Source organism: Sphaeramia orbicularis, chromosome 14, assembly GCF_902148855.1.
Source record: "Sphaeramia orbicularis chromosome 14, fSphaOr1.1, whole genome shotgun sequence".
Lineage (NCBI taxonomy): Eukaryota > Metazoa > Chordata > Actinopteri > Kurtiformes > Apogonidae > Sphaeramia > Sphaeramia orbicularis.
In genome coordinates this window covers 36,932,901-36,955,130 of record NC_043970.1, presented here as the reverse complement: position 1 = coordinate 36,955,130, position 22,230 = coordinate 36,932,901, and the positions used below count along the sequence as shown (strand labels likewise).

At 36.1% G+C, this 22,230-nt stretch overlaps 1 protein-coding gene across 2 annotated transcripts in view; it reads right to left on the bottom strand.

The window, feature by feature from the left end:
* Positions 1 to 22,230, bottom strand: part of igsf9bb (immunoglobulin superfamily, member 9Bb) — a 206,006-nt gene that overhangs the window by 22,460 nt on the left and 161,316 nt on the right. For both annotated transcript variants that reach the window (XM_030154685.1, XM_030154686.1), the window contains exons 14-17: positions 12,722 to 12,948; positions 9,288 to 9,372; positions 4,717 to 4,881; positions 3,000 to 3,045 (exon numbers count right to left, since the gene is read on the bottom strand). In XM_030154685.1, coding sequence (XP_030010545.1) covers positions 3,000 to 3,045; positions 4,717 to 4,881; positions 9,288 to 9,372; positions 12,722 to 12,948 — 523 coding nt within the window. The remainder of the gene's footprint in view (positions 1 to 2,999; positions 3,046 to 4,716; positions 4,882 to 9,287; positions 9,373 to 12,721; positions 12,949 to 22,230) is intronic.

Below are 22,230 nucleotides of genomic sequence, written 5' to 3'. Positions count from 1 at the left end.
AACGACGGTGACAAAAGTAACGGTGACTGAAAGTTACGTGAAAGACACAGATGGATACAGATGGAGTGTATTGTCCATCCACTGCGTACATTCCACGAGTAATTCGGTCCGTTTTATGGGAGCTAGCAGATGCGTATCCAGAGCCATATAAAGATCATCATATTATCTTATATATAAGGCTCTGTGCGAACCCAGATGGAGAAGCAGTATCACTGGGAACCGTGGAGGTAGAGCAGTGTTTTTCAACCTTGGGGTCGGGACACCACCTGGAATTCAAATGGGGTTGCCTGAAATTTCTAGTAATTGGTAAGAAATTTAAACTTACGAATAAAAATTTACATTATATAGTCTAAATGTTGCCTAAAATTAATGTTTATTTGCAACATATTAAAGCAAACTATTACACGATCAAAAACAAATTAATTTTAGCCAAATAAAATGCCTCCGTTTTGAATGTCTAGGTTCGCCTGCAATTTTTACCTCCGCCAAGGAGGTTATGTTTTTGCCAGGGTTTGTTTGTTTGTTTGTCTGTTTGTTTGTTTGTTTGTTTGTCTGTCCGTTAGTGTGCAACATAACTCCAAAAGTTATGGACAGATTTGAATGAAATTTTCAGGGTTTGTTGGAAATGGGATAAGGAAGAAATGATTAAATTTTGGTGGTGATCGGGGGTGGGGGGGGCCCACGGGGGGGGGGCCACTGATCGTTAGTGTGCAACATAACTCCAAAAGTTATGGACAGATTTGGATGAAATTTTCAGGGTTTGTTGGAAATGGGATAAGGAAGAAATGATTAAATTTTGGTGGTGATCGGGGGTGGGGGGGCCCACGGGGGGGGGGGGGGGGTGGGGGGGGCGGGGGTGGGGGGGGGCACTGATCGTTAGTGTGCAACATAACTCAAAAAGTTATGGACAGATTTGGATGAATTTTCAGGGTTTGTTGGAAATGGGATAAGGAAGAAATTATTAAATTTTGGTGGTGATCGGGGTGGGGGGGGGGGCCCACGGGGGGGGGCCACTGATCAGCCTTGGCGGAGGTCTGCGCTCTCCGAGTGCTTCTAGTTGATGTTAAAATGGGGTCATGAGCCAAAAAAGGTTGGGAAACCACTGAGGTAGAGGATCTTTCCAACTACCCTCATCAATATCAACAATAGCATCCACATTAGTATTACCTCCTCTGTCATCACCATGTTTGTTATTACTGACTTTCTTCTTCTTCTTCTCAAAAAATTCTAATCTTCTTCGTGGTATTTGGCAAGTATGGTTAATTGAGAGTGGCGCCCTCTGGTGGATTGATTGAGAAACACTCGTTCCAATGCATTAAATGTCAGTAGCAGCACTTTGTTACAGTCGACTAATGACGATGACAACACAGGACATTTTCAAAAGTAACTAAGAACTGTAACAGTATTATTAAGTACTCATATCGGTACTCAGTATTGGCAAGTAATCAAATGTAAGTACTTGTATTTGTACTCGGTCTGGAAAAAAGTGGTATCGGTGCATCCCTAGTCAAAAACTTTCTCGTGCATAGTTCATGTTCAGTAGTGTAGACAGTAATAATCAATAAAAAAAGTTATGGACTACTACAAGAGTAAAACCTTCCACTACAGGAGTTAACCTGGTCATGAGAGTCCAATCACTCTTTTTGCTACATGTGGTTATTAAGTTCACATTTGAAGTAATTTTACAGTGAAATGTGGAATAGAAATCAAACCCGTTAGATTAAATAGACAGAGTTCTGGAAAACATACAAGGTTTTATGTTGAAGTTTTGTTACAAACTTAAAAACATACTGCGAGGTTCATGGTTTGAGCATATTTAGCTAAAACAGTCTCAGGTCTGTTCTCCTCTCCTCATTCTACCTGGACTCTTAAACTGCTTGCTGTTAGGATGGATTGTCGGATGTAGAACAGAACACAAGACCTGTCACACAAGAATAACGCTCTGAGGCTGAACCTGGCGAGCCACTAAGAGCCCCTCGCTGTTCAACAAATCTGTCATCTAATGAGTCTTTTCAGTAGGGACGGATGGTTTTCATTTGACCCAGATAGAACCGACAATACCCACACAAAATAATAAGTGTGTGAAACAACCTTGAAAACAATCAATTGGTCACAATGTCTAAACAAAACGTTAATTCTCAAACATGTCCGTTGTTTTTCTTATCCACATTTAGCACCGAAGTAACTGCACCTGCATGTAATATTATGTACAATGAGTTTAGATGCACTCACGGTTCTGTTCTAATGATGAAATAAAGCAACTGCATTTGTTTTTTCTTCAATAACACATTAAATAAGGTACAAAAAATACTCAGGACTGATATCTAACAGTAATCAGAAGCTGACTGAAAGTATTGTTACTATATTAGTCTTTAACAATCCATTATCCGAGATGAAAATGCAGATAACTGATTAATACTGTCATAAAGGATCTATTTTTTACTTATATTATGAACTGGATAAGTATTGAACTGAGCATGTAAGTCAATATAACAAATGCCTAAATGAATGAACCAATCAACAAATCAAATCTACATTAATTTGTCAATAAAGCTAGAACTAACCATAACAAGTCTGAGCAACTTTAACTTTTTGTGCTATTATTTTCCCTCAAAGTCAGTAATGATACCTGAAAAACATAACACTACCTATTTGTCGACCTCCTTCTTCTTCTTCAGATAATGAGAAAAAAACAGCCTTTTGTAATTTAGCTGCTGAGTAAGTCAGAAAAAAATGCACAACTGACCTCCACTTGACCATCTCATGTATTTAAATATGTCTTATAGAGTACTTCAATGGATTTACAAGTTCATTTACATATTGCAAGCTTATTATTTTAAGGGGATGAGTTATTATAGAGATTTTACAGCTCAATCAGAAGTGTAGTCCAGGCAGGAAACTCCTAAATATAATAAAATAGTTTCTTTGCTCTGTTACTACTGTTTTCTTGTGTAAAGTGTCAGTGAAATGGCTTTGTGTGTCATGCTGCATTTACTTACGGAGTTTCCATGCTTTTTCTGCAGTGGGTTATGGAAAGAGGGGGATCTGGGATAGGAGAAAAACAGGCCATTTATACATTATAGTGAGTACCTATTCATCCGCTGTCATCACTCCATTTAAGCCACTTTGTTTTGTTTTGTTTTTTTTTCAAAGGTCTGTTTATTGATAACAGAACATGAATAAAACATTCACTATACAGGAAGATAATTTTTCATGTTCTGAACAACATCCACCCATGACACAACACATAACCCTACCCAAACATGGACAAACACAAACAACCACTGAAAAAATGTATGAAAATACAGAATGAAAATTATAAAAAAAAAAAAAAAATTAACAACCATGTTTAGAAAGTATAAATAAGTGCAGTATAAATGAACAATAACAAAAAAAACACAAAACAACAGAAAAAAGAGAAAGGGAAAAAAATTCTATAAAAAAATATGTACATAAAAAACTACTATAAAAAAAAAAAAAAAAATGAAAAAGGGAAGGGGGGGGGGGCTACTCAGAGATTATTTCTCATAAAATACCAAGAAGGGGCACCATATTTTGTAAAATTTATTCTCTGATCCTCGCATGCAGGACATCATGTCCCTGAGCCAATGTGAATAAGAAGGAGGATGTGAATCCCTCCACTTCAGTGAAATAGCTCATTGAGTTAGTAAAGAAGCAAAAGCCAGGAAGTTGAGGATGACTTTAGGGAGATCTAAATCTGGAGCAATGCCAAAGATACCGGTCAACGGACTGGGCTCGATTTGGTGATGAAGGGCTACTGACAGCGTATGGAAAACTGATGTCCAAAAGTTACCTAAAGAGGAACATGTCCAATACATGTGATGGAGTGAGCCTGGAGCACCGTTACATTTATCACATGTAGGGTCAACATCAGGGTACATTCGTGCTAATTTGGTTGTTGATATGTGGATGCTATACAAAGCCACTTTGTTTTTATACATACAGTCAAGAGGATATGACTCATACAGCAGCAGTAACACTGTATGAATCATCCACTGTATGTGAGTGTTTGTAAGTAGTAAAGGTTTTATTAAAGGACTGATATTTTGCTTTTTTTCAAACCTTTCCCTGTGGTCTACATAAACTGTAAATGCTGTGCTTGGGTCTGAATTCTTCATTAATTCAACTCCACAGGTCCATCTTCAATCCTATTTCTGAGTAATGACACCAGAAAGGTCGTTTTGAGCGCTGGCCCTTTAAATGCAAATGAACCACTTCATGCCCCACCCCCTCTAGGTTTTTGACTTTACTGTTCTGTCCCATTCAGCTACTTGTGTTTGTTAATACAACCAACAACTGAACATTTTAGGTAATCGGCTCAAAGTTTGAACATATTTTCAGTATGGACTACAACCGCTGCTGCTGACAAACAAGTATGTTGTACTCGGAGAAAAGTTTGTCGGAAGTCTTGACCTTATATGTGCAAATGTTGTGATGTAACTAGTTAGAAAACATAACAAACTAAGCAGGAATTGAAACAGGTTGTAGAAATCTACTCGATTTTTGGCGGACGTAATATAAAGATGGCTTTGCAGCACTTCAAATTCAAACTTTATGTACTATTAGGGTCCAAATACACAAATAAATTAACCAAAGACTAATAAAAGTGGGTTTAGCAAAATATGACACCTTTAAAGTTCCTATATAATAGTGAAATGCAGAGATAGTTTCCAGTGTCTGGCTCCCGTTCTTTACCTCTTTTCCTCTTGAGCTTTCGCCGGCGCTGCTTGTTGACGAAGCAAGCGGCCATCGTGCTGAACAGGACGGCTGCTGCCAAGAAGCAGATGGTGGCCACGATGCCAGCCACCACTGGTCGCGCCAGTCCACCCTCCTCCACCATCTCTGGAGGGGGGAAGAATTCTACAGGATGAAGAGAGGAGTGTCATGTGTGAGTGTGGACAGGAAACCAAAGATACGACTGTTGCTACTTGACTTGATGTGGCATCCCCAAAGACCGATTCTAATGTCAACATTCATTTTCTGGCTCTGAATTTGGGAGTGATATTTACCGTAAGATTAGAGTGCAGATGTGAGTACACTGGAAAAGAGCACGCTGTCCTTTGTGAGGGCGGTCTGTGCTCTGATTAAGTAGCTATTGAATGACATGAGTTGAAAAACTGATAAGGAGTTTCAATTTTTGCCCTTGGAAGATGTGCATCAGGAGAGGATGATATGCATACCAATCATATTATCAGGGTGCTTGCTCTTTATCCAATTAAAAGTCCAGACTTTTTCAAAACTCACTTTGTCACTTTATCCAGCTGCTGATTAAGTCTGCACTGATAACCCTATAACACCAAACATATCATATTTGATGCATGAGTTTTGAAGCCCTCATAATAGGCCGGATCAATGTCAAGGGTCAAAATGATGTGATATTGGCCCACTCAGGTTTTTGGTCAAGCCTGGAGGAACCACAAACCGCTGTTTAATGAGACGTCCAAATGAAACCCACACCGATGGATGCAGGATATTTGCATGAAGGCAACAGACAAACATGTGCAGGAAAAGTGTACTTTGCAAATTATGCTACAGAGATACAAGAAGAAGAGGAATAAATAGGCTTTTCTGTGTGGTCATTTAATCTAAAGCAGGGATGTCAAACTTATTTTTGCTCAGGGGCCACATACTGTACATTCCAACATGATCTCAAGCAGGTCTGACCAGTAGAATAATAGCACATCTCCGATAAATAGCCTATAAATAACTCCAAATTTTTGTCTTTTAATGTAAAAAGTAAAATTATGAAAATTTTTCACATGTGAAGAACTCAAAAAAAAAGCGTACATTTCTTAACCCTATAATGCTGAATCATATATGATACATGAGCTTTGAAGCCCTCTACATGATCAGTGTGATATTTTTTCCCTTGAAAAACCTGACGTATACAATTAGATACATGCAATACACAAATAATCCACCAGGGGGGAGGAATTCAATGTCATTTCAAGTGACACTAAAAGATTGTCATTAATGAGGAAGGAGGCAGAACTTTGCCAATTTTGAAAAGGAATTACCAATTTGTCAGATGTGTTTGTGTTATATTATGTTTTTGTTTGTTCAAAAATAAGAATACTTGAGCATTGAGACCAGATGTATCAAATATGACACAAAATTAAAACTCATACATGGAAATTGATATTTGAAAAAAAAAAATGTTTTTGCTTGTTCAGAAGGACCAATAAAGGCTCCAGTTTCAAAGAACTGTGTATCAAAATTCCATACTTTAAAGACTTACAAGACCTGCACAAGCACCCCGTATTATGCTGCTTTAAGATATTTCTACATTGTATTTTCATTGTCAAAAAAATACAGCCGATTTTATTTTTACTGGGGTTTATATTCCTTTACATCTGGAGAATCCTGCTTAGCCGCAAAAATACTTTTCCACTAAAATTTCAATTGCTTTTTCAGCCCCATATTTATAAGAGGCAATTACAAAATCATTACAAACTGAGTAGAGCATCACAATAATGCAATACAGCATGCCACAGAGGAAGTTTTACGCAAATTTCAACCAAAAGTGGTGTTTTTGTCTCTTACTTCTGTTCAGATCATAACCTACAGACTGTGCCTCCAGTCTTTACACAGTTGCGGAAAAAATTATTAGACCATCAAAAGTCATCAAAAACAATAGTTATGCAATCAAGTACTAACTCCTGTGTGTATCATGTGACTAAAACAGACAGAAAAGAAGACATGGAATGCCTAAAAGCACTGTTTTTGTCAGCACAATGCCATAGATATTGATGTAAGAACTGAAGTGATTTTAGTAATTATCAAGAAAACCATGGGAAATGGATAGATATCAGCTCTGAAATTAACCTCTTAAGAGCTATTTTTGTTGTTATCATTATATTTGTTCAAGCAAATGTACCTTTAGTTGTACCAGGCATTAAAATGAACAAGAAATTGAAGAAAACAAGGGTGGTCTAATAATGTTTTCCCTGACTGTGCGATCACATTTAGCTTCACTGTATTTGAGACTGCAGTGCTGCAAAAGTTGTGTTGTGATGCATCTCAGAGTCTTAAAAGTTATTCTCAGGGTCATAATTAATAGGGAACACTGCACCCATATAAAACAATGCGATATAACAATCTGAACTTTGTATTTTCTTTCCCTCTACAGAGGAATTATCTCTTTCCAACAAGATCCCAACCTATAGAAGTCTGCGAGCTGCTTCCCGTCCTCATTTATAAAAGCCTGAATTGTTTTAGTGACCCACATACTAATGAATCATACAGCGAGGACCAGGGGGTGCAATGTGCCAACCTTTATTACAAACTTGTTACAACTGGTTTATGTGCTGAGTTGCAAGGAGGATTGAAGCATGATACAGCAAAATGCACTCGGTCTCGAAACATGTTGGTATCAGGTATCCAAAAAGCACCTTGGGGATCTTTGAAAGGGTAAAGTCAGTGTGTAACGTGCTTTGAGCTGAATACTGACTACATTAAGAGTGAAAGGAGATGAACATTTGACACAACACAGATTTAAGCAGGAGGCTTTGATCAACACTTTGCATAAAGTCTTTACCAGCAGGGGGCAGCAGTGCACTATCAGAAACCCAAGGCTCCATGAGAAAATCTTCTCTGTAAATGCTACCAACAGCTGCTCTTACCAAATGATGTGTACTCAATGACCTCTGCAGTAGCAACATCCCATTTTAAGGGGTTTAATTTCAGATTCAAACAGACTTTCAGAACTGCGACCAAAAACAAAAAAAGGAAAAAATGGTTTAATGAATCTTTTTTTAGCACACAGCAGTCCGATGCAATCTGTAGAAGGAAGAAGAATGATGTCATACCTTTAAAGGAGAGTACGCGTAAGGCGAGCTAAAATGTAATAATGCTGAGTAGCCGAAATGTAAAGTTTCAGATGCTGCGTATGCAATACATCTACAGCTCCTCCTCGGCTGAGAAATGTGACGATAGCCTGAGGTTTAAGATGCAGGTTAGTGCCAGGGGTTGTTGGTTTTAACTCGAGCATTGATGAGAAAAACTCAGAGCAGTGAGTTGGACTTCCAGCAGATCCGCCTTATGATTTATTACACATATGTAAAGTATACGGGCACAGGTATCCATGTACATCAAATACATAAACCCAGTGGTTCTCCAACTTTTTACAATGGACTACCCCCTGAAATACACTGTTTTTCCAAGTACCCCCAACTCTCGTTTCAGCATTTTTGATTGAAAAAAGTTTGGCAAAATTTGTTCCTGTGCCAAAGGTGTCTATATTTTCAAAACTTTGTAAACAAACATCACATATTTAACAGTAATATATAAAAAATTACACATTTTTTAAAGTAACTTTTGTGTGCAAAATATAAACTGAAAAGCGCCCTATTTCACTGATACTAAAAATGAATTAAATTGGCCATTAATTAATAAATGAAGAGTTCATCAACAAAAAATAATTACTTAGCTTTTCAAATAAAGTCATTTTGAATAATATAGAGTAAAAATGTACCTAAAATGTTACCAAAGCTTAAACAAGATGATTGACAATAAAACTATTATATGAATGTATTTATTGTGTTTTATATTTCAGCATTAATTCTCATGATTTATTTTGTATTCAGTACATGATGACTTATTTAATGTATTTTTCCAAAAAAATTCAAGTACCCCCTGAGCTTCTTCCAAGTACCCCTGGGGGTACGCATGCCCCACTTTGGGAACCCCTGTATTAACCCATAAAGACCCAGTGTTACTTTTGTGTCACTTCCAAAATATTTTATTTTCTATATTCAACAATTCTTTAGTGATTTATCACAATTTATTAGGACATAATCCACTGTATTTTGTGGGTTTTTTTGTGAACATCAGGTATTTTCCTATATTGAATTTATTGATCATGTACATGTTCATTAAAGCTCAGATTAAACTTAAGGGTTATTATATCAAAAACAGAGAAAACTGAAGAAAAAGGGATTTTTTCAGCAAACTATATCATTAACTGAACATAAACCAAGTGTGTCCATCCACTGTCATTTATCAAACTCCATGGGTTTTACTGGTGAAATAATGTTATAGAAGATGCCGGTGTTCTCACGGTAACTACGGAACCTCCGAACATCCAAATGGGTCATATCTGATGACCATGAAAAGACGATAAACTGCATTTTCCACCTATTATTTACAAGTATTGGTAGGAGTGCATCAGAAGTTATTCACCATTTTAGATCTGTAGATGGTTTTGGTCGTCGGTGGCTGTTTGGGTCTTTATGGGTTAAAATCGACTGTAGAATGTGATACCTCACCTGTGCTGGACACGCCTACAAAGTTACTCGGTTCGCTGATCATGTCATCCATGACGGCCATGACACGGAACTCATACCACGCCTCCTAGAAGCAGAACACACAGATCAGCACTCATTCATTGATCAAGGTTGGTTCTTGCTAGGCTTTGAAAACAAGTGATACTGTCTGCATTATATTTAAGACTCCACATTCAGCATCTACTTCTCAAACACTTTATAAAACCTCTCCATAGTACCTGTCATCTTACCCCTCCAAGGTGAAGTGTGTAAGATTTTGGAAGACCTAATTGCAAACATGAAACATCAATATTCGTAATATTGTTTGCATCACTCAAGAGTTTCTTATGGTTCAATATGAGCAGAGGTCAGACCATTATCATCATACTTTCAACTGGATCAGGCTTTTTACCACCACTCTTTCTTTTTTTTTTATCATGTCTATCACTTACATGATGCAAGCAAATTATAATTTCCGTTCCCTTATGTCAGTAAAATCATGGAAAATTTGTTATAAATGATGATGATCTCAGATTCACTTTCATATACATTTATATATATATATATATATATATATATATATATATATATATATATATATATATATATATATATATATATATATATATATATATTTTTTTTTTTTTTTTTTTTTTTTTTCCCCAGCAAAATATATCATTAACTGAACATAAACCAAGTGTCTCCATCCACTGTCATTCATCATTTATTTTAACCATTTATATTACTATTATTATCACTTATTTTTATTGTATTTTCTTATATTTTTAAATGGTATTTTAATAGTATTTTGCACTGTAAAGCACTTTGTGACTCTCTGTCTGTGAAAAGTGCTCTATAAATAAAATGTACTTACTTACTTATTTATCCACCCTAGAGTTTATTCAGACAGCAACATTTACAGAGGCTTTAATAACCTGTTAAGCCCCGGGTCATTTTTTTCCAGTGATAGAATAGAATAGAATAGAATAGAATAGAATAGAATAGAACAGAACAGAACAGAATAGAATAGAATAGAATAGAATAGAATAGAATAGAATAGAATAGAATAGAATAGAATAGAATAGACTTTATTGTCATTGTGTCTACAATGAAATTAGGACAGAATTGTTTCAATGTAACAAAATAATGAATTAGCCAATAACAGAAGCTTCATTCATATAAAATGAAGCCATTATCAGACAACAGCAATAGTAAGACAAAAGTCATAGTCACTGCGTCAAAATGCAACCTTTATTTTTGCTCTTCTTTGTCTCGGTGGAGACATAATACATGTACCTTTGGAACTGCTTAGTGTTAGCTTAGCACTGGGGATGTTTCTGTAGTTAGCTACAATACAATATATATAATATAATATAACTATAACACAAATGTTACTGCTAATTAACATAAAATAAATATATATATATATATTATTTGCACTATTCCATACAGGGAATAGAAATTGCAACTGTAAAAATCTGCATGAATAAGTAAAATAAAGGCAAATAAGAGGGTCAGACACAGAACTGCAGCTCTGAAACTGGAACAAATATAGTGGTTAGTTCAGAATAGCAGAAGACTGGCATTATTATTGAAACAAACACTGCAAGTTGAACTTATATTGAGAGATACACCGTGTCCTTGACTGCTGAGCGATGACTCAAGCGCTGACAACTGACAAAACAAACACACACGTACATATGGGAACAAACTGAGAATCCATACTAGTCCAATTATCTCAGATACAGATACACAAATTCACAGTGGAAAAGTTATACAAGCTAGGTGTAGTGTATGTTGAGAGAGAGCAGGAGAGAAGTGTGAGTGGGCGTTCGCTGTGCAGTGAAAGCAGAGATAAAAGCATCTGCATTGAGCTGAAAGTGGTGGTTACATTAAAGAAAGGAACTAAAACATGTCACGGCAGAAAAATTAGCCAACACGAGCAAAGGGGTGAGATTCAGAGAAAGAGCTATTGTGTCAAAACTCATGAATAAGTAAACACATATAGATTTCCATTTGCCAGAGCGAAAAAGGCAAAAGGAAAAAAAAAAAAATTGCCCCGTCATATTCACGCTCTGCTTGATTTTATTTTCTTTTTCAGTTGTAATTTTCTCTGGAACATAGGCAAACTACAATACACAAAAAAAAGTTAAAGAAACACAAGTATAAAGAGTTAAAATACAACAGGACACCTACATCTACAAAGGCTTTAGAGCAACAGTAGGACTTCCACTGCCACAGCAGCACCCACAGAAACAGCCAGAAAGTGAACCTTATCCTCGAACACATACCTGCACTGTTACTATGACAACCAAGGTGGATATGTTTCTTTCTTTTTTTTTTTTTTTACCTAATTTGTGATTGCAAGAAGCTAATTAAGTTAAAAATGTTGACAAAGCACGAAATACATGTGCTCTACAGTCTTACTATTTTAAGAACCTACTGGAGGAAACATTGAGAAAACAGAACAGATATGAATAAGAACAGAGGAAGAAACACGGAACTAACATCTTTACGCCTTATGTTAAATTGCTTTGCTAAAGTTAGAAATGGACCAGTTTTTTTCCCCTTTGAAGCCTCTTGGTGAGCTTTAACACTCCGCAAAATTACATCTTATGCATATATTTGAGGCCATTTTTCATCTTTTTTAAAAATCTTAACTCATACTGTATTTTATTAAAATCCTGTAAAAGACAAGTTCTCTGGTAAGATTTAAGTAAAGAGTGAAAATTTTTGGGGATCAAGACGGAAGAACCTGAGCTCAAAAATCAAGCCACAGTGGACCTTAAAGTTGTAATACTGTTGATGACCACTAGATGCTTCTTCAAAAAGACCTATGAATAAGAAAGGATAATATGAAATGCTGCTGAAAATTGCCTCTTGCGCAAAATATAAAATGTCAAAAGTGGCAGAAAAATGTTGAATTGCCTAAAGACTATTCACCTCTAAAAATTAAACTTTGGTTCCTTAGGGACTGGAAGATCATTGCAGATCAACATCTACTGTACGTAGATGCAAATTTCAGTTCATTTAATTGTAAGTTTTTGCTCTGGACGTAGCTTAAAGTTGATTTATTTTTATTTACCCATTTATTTATCTTGGACAATGCAGTGAAACATAGTGGACATATAGAACATCGGACATTATGCACAAAAAATATATAGCATTTAACTAATTTGCAACTTCTGTCCCTGGAAAATGAAAAGAATTATGAGACATTACTTCATACCTGACTCCCGCGTTTCAGTAACTGTATCAACAAGCTCACAGTGTTGATTCGTACCGAAATTAATGGCTGTCTACAGCACTAAATGTCCTCATTTTTTGCTAATTAATTAGAAGCGTTAACTCTCCACTGCCTCTGAGACACATCTTTAAGCCTGGGTAAATAGTGTATAATACTGTCTACATTCTACAGCCCACGTCCCATCTTTTACCGGGATGAGGTCTCTGGCGAGCAGCTCTGTCTCTCCGGCAGGAATGCTGTCGTCCAAAACCTCCCATCGCTCCCCCAGTCGAAACTCCATGACATAATGCTGGATAGGTGCTGTGTGATTGGCAGGTGGGATCCAGGTGAGCAGAACTCCCTGCTGCGTGCGATTGGCTGTGAGGCACCGTGGTGGGGTAAGCAGCACCAATGGTTCAGGGGTACTTATAGGAAATACTGGAGGAAAGACACAGGAGAAAGTTTATGAGCAGCACTCATTTTATGTGTATTATATTTCAATGATGTTACTTATATTAGAGGAGTGATATTCTGCTTTTTTAAATAGAATTATGCATTTTAAAACATTTCCCTGTTGTCTACATTAACTGTAAATGCAATCCTTGGGTCTGAATTCTTCATTAACCCATAGGGGTCCATGGTCACGGCCATGTGATTGAATCACATGACATTTACAACACTTCGTAGTGTCGGAAGTTGGTCACATAGACCACTGGGGACAATGGCATTCGAAAGTGCAGCATTGAAACACTCTCCCACCTTTTATTTGATGTTGATAGAGCAAATACCGATGATATGATGTTTTGACTCCAGAGCAAACAAGCATGAGTAAAAGTATGGAAATGAGGTGGGGGGTGTTATATTTCTTACCATATCGTCATCATTTTTGTCCTTTTTCAAAATGGAAGAAAAATGTCTGAATCTGCAGACTCTAATCCACAGACTGCATTAGCATTACAGGTAAGGCTGAGAATGACCCCCACCTGAACCAGATGTGGAAACCGGGAGGACCAGGGGGTTGAGAAAACGCAGATGTAAAGATATGCTTTTATGTCAAATATTTGAGTATAGTTTTATTTGATTGCAATTTTGATTTTATATACCTACTATGTGGAACGAATATTCACTTTTAAAGTCTTTGAAAAGGTTTGTTAAGCATCTTCGTGTTGTTTATGCAATAAATCATATCAATTATTCAAAATCAGATTTTTTATTTTTGTGTGTATTTTGTCCTTTTATGTTGATATAGTAGGCTAAAGTGGAAAAATAATAAGCAGATGAGATAGATGAAGTTGTGCTGACAAAAAAAGATACCAAACATGGGTATAGTAAACATTTCTTTATATAATATATAAAGGCAAAATCAAAAGTTCTGAAAAATGGCCAAAATAGACTCAGACCCCTAAGGGTTAATTACCGTAAACTCCACAGGTCCATCTTCAACCCTATTTTTGACTAATGACAGGAGAAAGGTCGTTTTGAGCGCTGGCCCTTTAAATGCAAATGACCCACTTCATGCCCCATCCCCTCCAGGTTGTTGACCATCTGTCCCGTTCAAGAACCTGAGTTTGTTAATACAACCAACAGCTGAACATTTTAGGCAATCGGCTCGAAGTTTGGACACATTTTCAGTATGGACGACAACCACTGCGGCTGACAAACAATTATGGCGTACTCTGAGAAATGTTTGTCAGAAGTCTTGACCTTATATATGCAAAATGTCATGATTTAACTAGTTATAAAACGGAACAAATTAAGAAGGAATTGAAACAGGTTGTAGAAATCCACTCAATTTTTGCCAAAATGAATATAAAGATAGCTTAGCAGCACCTGGAGGGTTTAAATTCAAACTTTTTGAACTGTTAAGGTCCCCAAATACACAAATAAATGAACCAAAGACTAATAAAAGTGGGTTTAGCAAAATATGACCCCTTTAATGCAGCTTCATCCTTACAGGAGCTAACTGTAGCACTTCTGTAGAATATTTAAAAATGACCTGAAATCATTAGTGTTTCGAATAAAGAGCTTTGAACTTGGGTAGCGATATGAACTGAATTTATTTCTGGCTAAGGGTCGGGGGATTTATGTGACCACTAGAGGGAGTAGTGAGTCACTCTGCCGGTCTCCCATGGTGAGGAAAACTAACACCATGGGGCCAAAGCATCAGAAAGTGACCAAATATGATGAGAACCACTGGAAACAACTTTTAGAGTCAAAGAAAAGAAGTGATAAAAATAGAAGCCACTGTTTTCACCACCTCAATGAAAAGAATGGAGTTTGATGCTGAAATGGCAGCATTTCTTCTACACTGGTGAGTTTGATTATGAGGTTTATGAAGGTATAAAGTTGTGATATTTTCTTTGCTAAGTTGCTGTTTGTTGATAGACGATTCAGACTAAATTGTGACAGTTCTGACCGTGTTTGGACAATTTCAAACAGATCTTTAATTCAGCTATTGACAACACAAATCATACAGAAAACAGAGGTGATTTGTGGTTTTAATGTGTCTGATTTCTGTGTTAAAACAGAGCTAAGCTAACAGAGCTATAATGTAAACTATCAGCTGATGCAGCACGTGAAGATTAGAAGACAGTGTTATTAAGAACGACTGTCAAAATAAGAGTCTGAGTTTTAATTTGAAGAAGAAAACGTGATGATACCATAATACAGATGTGTGTAAACTGAGCTTCATACTTTATTCAGTGAGCGATACAGTCTGTGGGTACATAGTGTTGATTCATTGGTGGCTTTGGTCCTAAGTGTGTTCTGGTTCCAGACTGACCCCTACTGCTGAGAGCTTTGAAATATTAATACTACCTGTCTTTTTGTTCTTCGTTCGCCATCTGTCTTATGTTTTATATATTTAGTGTATTTTATGTGAAACTGTTGGTGCTGCTGTTTAGACCAGGAGAAGTAACGTCTCACTGGGACTATCCTGGATAAATAAAATAAATAAAATATGAATGTCACAGTTATACAAAGAGAATCCTCCGGCTACATTTTACTGAATCAGACTTTAACCCATACAGACCCAAACACATACCACCGACCAAAACCATCTACTGATCTAAAATGTTTAATACCTGCTGATCCATTAATTCTACCAATACATGTAAATAATTGGTGTAAAATACAGTTTGTCATCTTTTTATGGTCATCAGATATGACCCATTTGGACGTTCAGAGGCTCTGTAGTGAACGCGGAAACACTGTCATCTTCTACAACAATGATTCACCAGTAAAACCCATGGAGATGGATCAATACCAGTGGATGGAGATACTTGTTTTTATGTTTACTCAATGATATTTTTGCTGAAAATGTACCTTTTTCCTCATTTTTTTTCTCTTAATAAGCTTTGAATTTACTCTGAGCTTTGATTAGCCAATTAAATAAAAAAAAAAATACATGATTTACACTGAAAAAACTTCTAATAGAGAGCATAATATTACAATAAATGGTGATAAATCATTTAAAGCTATACCGTATGATGTGGCATTTTTACACTTTTCTTTTGTCATCTTAAAATGCTCCTAATAAGTGTGTGTCAAACTAAAATGTAAAAGAAATCCACCAGGTATTGCAACTCAAAAATGTTTAATTCTTATATATTTCTAATAAAAGTCTGACCAATCATTTTAGTCGGTCCGAATAAAATAATTGGCCGAACCTGACTGACCCTCCTGTCAATCATCCATTATGGCCGTCCAGCATCCGATCCATTATCGCCGTCTCACATCCGATATGTGTCCCTCTGAATCTGACGCTTCACTGGCGCTGCTTCTCCTGTCACTGACCACAGCCTACTGTCTAGGATGTGTTTGGATAGAACTGACATGCACATGTGGAAGGGAAAAAACGGATTTATGAACAGAAACAACAACTGAGGGGCACAAACGGGAGTCTGATGAATGAAGGATGGAGATAAAAGTCTGGAAGTCAGCTGTACTGGACTGAACAGGTCTGCATAAAGCTCAGCTTTTATGACGGTGGGACTCATACAGGTATAATTACATGGTGTCACACAATGTAAGATGATGTAGGATGATAATTGTATGGACTATGAAACTTCAAATGTCCACGGAAAATTCGCGGAGGCCGCGCGTTCACAGTGCGCGTCCCCTGGGCACTGCAGTGAAGACACTGACCCAGTACTGCACAGACCAGGTCTACTGATGGAACAGGAGCCGCGGGCCCGCGGCAGGTGGATGATGCATCTGATTACTGAGGGAGGAGTCCGCGGACACGCCAAAACGGATCGGACCTCCACCTCTGCTTCCTCCTCCGTTTCCATCGCGCATCAGATGAGAGGAGCAGAGAGGAGGAGGAGCCTCAGAGCTCAGGCAGATGGAAGTGGGTGGGGCTTTGGAGGGAGGTGGGTTGTTCATGTTCAAACTTTTACTAAGTGCTGTGAGAAGTGCCACATCGGTAGGTATAGCTTTAAGAGAAGTTAAATATAGAAGAAAAAATCATTTGGGAACTGCCACAAAAGTACCACTGGGTCTTTATGGGTTAAACTCTGACATGTATCATAACTAGACTCTGATTCGATGCAAATGACCATATGTACCAAATCACACTTGCCTCTGATTCCTTAAACCCTTATATTCATGTCTTGGTTTCCTTCTACAGCTATTTTGACTGGATTCTGCAGATATGAGTCTTTAAATAGATATATACAAGTGGTTATCCCCCATGAAAAACAAATAACACAAGCCATTTCTTTCTTTTGATAGGATTCTGCAAAAGCTTTAAGCGGCAAAAGCATGATACGGTATATATATAATTTGCAAATGACTTTGTTAAAAAGGTTTTAGAAGGAGAAAAAAAAAAAAAAGCACAAGCAGCCTCCGAGCCAAATCTTTGCCTTCTTTGTCTCTGCTCCTCGACTGACACAAAAGGTGATGCAGCATGAATAGTTATCCCAATTTTCAGCACGTCACTTATTTTTAAGTAATAATCTGTGACAGCTTCATTTACAGTTAATAGGAGCCTCTTTTGCCTCACTTCATTACTGCTGTGAGGAACGATACAATGCTCACTGACTCAAGCAAAACTCACATTTAGTTTCCAAAAAGTAGTTGTTTTCTGCCTCGTATGTAAGTTTTATTTGGGAGATGCTGCATTGAAAAGACATACTTTTTAACTGCATGTGTTATGATGCATTTCTATTTTGAGACGATGTATAAAATCTAAAATAATCTGATAATTTATTCACACATTGACTTCTGTTTGGTCTATCAACATGCTTTAGGATCCAGACTCATTCACTGTCCTATGATTCTGCAGATTCCAAGTTAAATTAAATTAAAGATATTCTAAGATATTTGAGATCATAATTAAAGCAACTTCAGATGTTTTTCTAAATTCCCATCCAACTCTGTTTTTTTTTGTTGCTTTATTTTTATTGTTTGATTTCTGTACAATACAAGCATGAGGGACATTTGGGATACACTGACAATAAAAAACCTTGGTGACTAACAAATGGTTTTAGTAATGTGGTGTTAAAATGAAAATTGTCCATTTCTTCCATTTATCATGACACTGCTCTTCTTCAGTCCTTAATCTATGGGTCAGAATCTCCATCTCAAATATTCCATTCACAATTTGTAGCCAGTCGTTAGTTGTAGGTGGTTCTAACCTGCGGCATTTTTTGGTCATAGCCTTTTTACAGGCTGCTAATAGTATTTTAAACAAATATCTACCATTTTTTATGACATCATTACCAATAATATATCTGAAATACATCACCAAACATGCTTTAGGGATTGCATAACCCAATATCTTACCAATTGTTGAATATACATTATCACAAAATGATGCAAGTTTAGGACATAGCCAAAAGACATGTACGTGATTTACACTGACATCTCCACATTCTCTCCAACAAGGTTGAACTCTGGACACATATTTAGCTGTAATTTCAGGAGTTATCCTATAGAACTCTTGACGCCTTTTGTAACCAGCATTCCTAATTTGAGCATTTTCTTGCACGTAAATGTGCTGTTCTTGAGTCTGATCTTGCTGAACTTGAATATTTACCTATACAGGGTGGGGAAGCAAAATTTACAATATTTTGAGGCAGGGATTGAAAGGCAGTGTATGACCAATTAGTTTATTGAAAGTCATGAGAATTTATTTACCACAAGAAAATTTACATAATAGAAAATGTTTTTTTTCTATGTGTCCTCCTTTTTTCTCAATAACTGCCTTCACACGCCTCCTGAAACTTGCGCAAGTGTTCCTCAAATATTCGGGTGACAACTTCTCCCATTCTTCTTTAATAGTATCTTCCAGACTTTCTCGTAATAGTTTTGCTCATAGTCATTCTCTTCTTTACATTCTTTATGGACACTCCAACTATTTTTGAAATCTCCTTTGGTGTGACGAGTGCATTCAGCAAATCACACACTCTTTGACGTTTGCTTTCCTGATTACTCATATGGGCAAAAGTTTCTGAAAAGGTATGGATAATAGTGTTAGGTATGATTATGACATCAATATATGTTTGGTTTCAAAACAATTGACGTAGTGCCTGCTGAGAAAAAACAACTAAATGTTCATTGTAAATTTTGCTTCCCCACCCTGTAATAGCGGCCAAAACAACTACAACACCAGACAGTTGTTAAAATATTGACCTTTTTTGCCTCCAAAACATGATTCATTTCATAATATTCATGAAATATACAGATTTGCTCAACAAATGTTTATATTTTTATCCTTTTATTTTTCCCCTGTATTTGATGTACAGTCATGGAAAAAATTATTAGACCATCAAAAGTCATTAAAAACAATGGTTATGCAATCAAGTACTAACTCCTGTGTGTATCATGCGACTAAAACAGACAGAAAAGAAAACATGGAATGCCTAAAAGCACTATTTTTGGCAGTACAATGCCATAGCTATTGATGTAAGAACTTAAGTGATTTTGGTTATTATCAAGAAAACTACAGAAAATGGATAGATATCAGCTCTGAAATTAAACTCTTAAGCGCTATTTTTGTTGTTATCATTATATTTGTCCAAGCAAATGTACCTTTAGTTGTACCAGGCATTAAAATGAACAAGAAATTGAAGAAAACAAGGGGTGGTCTAATAATTTTTTCCGTGACTGTTTATTGTCTTGTGCTGCTGTACATTTGAATTTCTCCCTTGGGGAATCAATAAAGTATATTTTATCTTATCTTAAATATTTGCACTGAGCTCAATAAATATCAGATGACGTGAGTCCTACTATTTTTATCAGGATAGACCTTGTCCATTCAACAGAATCACATCATTGTGTCATAAGACTCACGATCAGTTTAACCACAATCACACCTGAAAATAATCACACAAGATATCTGGATCCTTCCATGAACAAACATGATTGTGACAGTGAAATAGGCTGAGCTTGTGTTTTTATAAAATGACCTAAACCTCCTTATGATGGATCTATTCTACAGTGTATATAGCATAATGATGACTTTGTAGGTATTTCATTTTATTTTATGGGTACTTTAATGGACAATTAAAACAAAAAAACACAATGATACCTCTTACACAAGTCGAATGTTCTAATAATTTTGCGCACCACTGTTTGTAAGAAAAAGCAACGTTCACAAAAGTGACATCTGTCATTAAAAACATGCCTTCATCAGTGAGCTCCTGGCTGCAAAGATGGTTTCATTTTGTACTTTTTTCACATTTTTCTGACAAACATAATTAAAAGTCAGGCTGAACTTTTTGTAACTTGGACTTTGTCATTCAAACTTGCACTATACAGTAGTCATGGAAACGAGATTTTGTTGCCTTGGTTTCAAGAAGTGCAACGATAAAACAGCAGCAGTGTTGTACATAAAAGAATTTTAGAAAGGTACGGATATAAAAATATAAAAGCACTATTTATGTATACGTGTATGTTTTTTTCACAGCGCAGTACTTTGACACAGCATTAGTGCGTTAAACTCCTGCAAAAAACTGCATGTATCTTTTACTCTTATTATCCTTATTAAGTTCATTATCAAACCCATTTATAAACCTGTCAAAATGATTCTTTCAATGCATTTTTTGTTTTTTCTTTTCTTTCTTTTAATGCATTTTTATCCTAAAGTCAGTTTTTACTGACTTGTGGAAACTCTTCTACACATGATAATTATTTGTATGCTAAAGATAAAAAAATGTCAAACATGAGAATAATCATGTCTAACGCTAAAGGTTGTGAATTCTTTAGGCTGTGAAACATCACAACATTCAGGTTAAAGGTGTTGTTTGGATCCAAGGTGTGAAACACAACAGTACTTTCTAAAATTACTTCTCTGTTGCTGTAACAACAATATTCAAGTCATGTTTTATTTTGCACAATCTATTTATGTGTCAAAGTATTTTCAGGTATTTGCTAAGGTGAGAGTGATACTGAACATCTATCACATCTGGATTAGATTATTTCAACTTCTTATTTGTATCCCCTGTGCTTAGTTCACAACGCCTCTGCAACATCTACGATTGATGAACATTATCACCCCAGCCCTGGCCTCTCTTCACCAGTTAAGAATTCATTTCAGCGTTTATTTTAACATTTTACTCATCAATTTTTTTACTCAAGTCGATTCAGTTTAATTAACACAGACTATCATGATTAGGAGATATTATCACATTTAGTAATACTAAATATTAAAGTGCATGTACATATTATAGTTTATATTTTTAAAAAAAAGGTTGATTATACAAGTCTGATTGTGTATGAGGTGACTAAAAAAAGCTTATAGTGAGCGGTTTGCATGGATATTTTGTGTTACTGCAAAAATGAAAAAAAAAGAAAGTGTGTTAACAAAGCAATGGATGCAGCATCAATTTAATTATGAGTTTGTGAAAAAGGGAGTGGGAGTCTATAAGTTATACTTCTTCCCACTCCTTTTCGAGTGCAGGTAATTTCGTTTGTCCGTGTCGTATTGTTCTTTGTTATCTGATGATTTTGCGTGCTCGAAATAAAACTAAACTACATTTTTCTTTTTTCTTGTTTAAAAACTCACTTTTATTGCTCTGTCTTAAAATAAACCTGTTTCTTAATCTGTTTTCAATTTCCTTGCATATATGTAACATTTCTGAGTGTTTGTAGAGTCATTTTTGCTGTTATTATTTTGTTTTAACTGTGCATGTTTTTGATGCAATGTATCTTGGGATCCACCTATGTAGTAACCAGGCATCAGTACTGGTGATATTTACTGATATCAGCCTTGTCATATCAGATATCTTTTCACAGATGGCAACGTCTGATAATTACGGTTGTTATAATAAAGTGTTTTGGTTTTTTTTTTTTCATAAATGTGCATGTTTGATTCTGTGTTCATTTATTGATAATGTCAAGACAGGCTGAAATACTTTAAGCTATGAACTTGTTCATATTTTTAATGACAATTTCTTTGAAAGAGTATTAATAAAAAAAACAAACAAAAAAAAGTTGCTGAGAATAACATCAGTATCTGCATCAACTATCGGCCAAAATGTCACTTCAGTACTTACTTTTACTGCTAATCTTTTCCTTTCGTGTTGTGAAGCTCTTTGTACTGTCTGTTATTATCATTTTTATTATTATTATTATTATTATATTTATCTATAGACAAAGAAGGACCAAAAAGCCTTGACATTTTCATTTTATTAATAATAGGTTTTCTGGTTGCTTCGGTTGCCTCCACCAGAGTCTGTTTTTTTCTTACTGATCCCCCCATTCTGGTTGACTGGG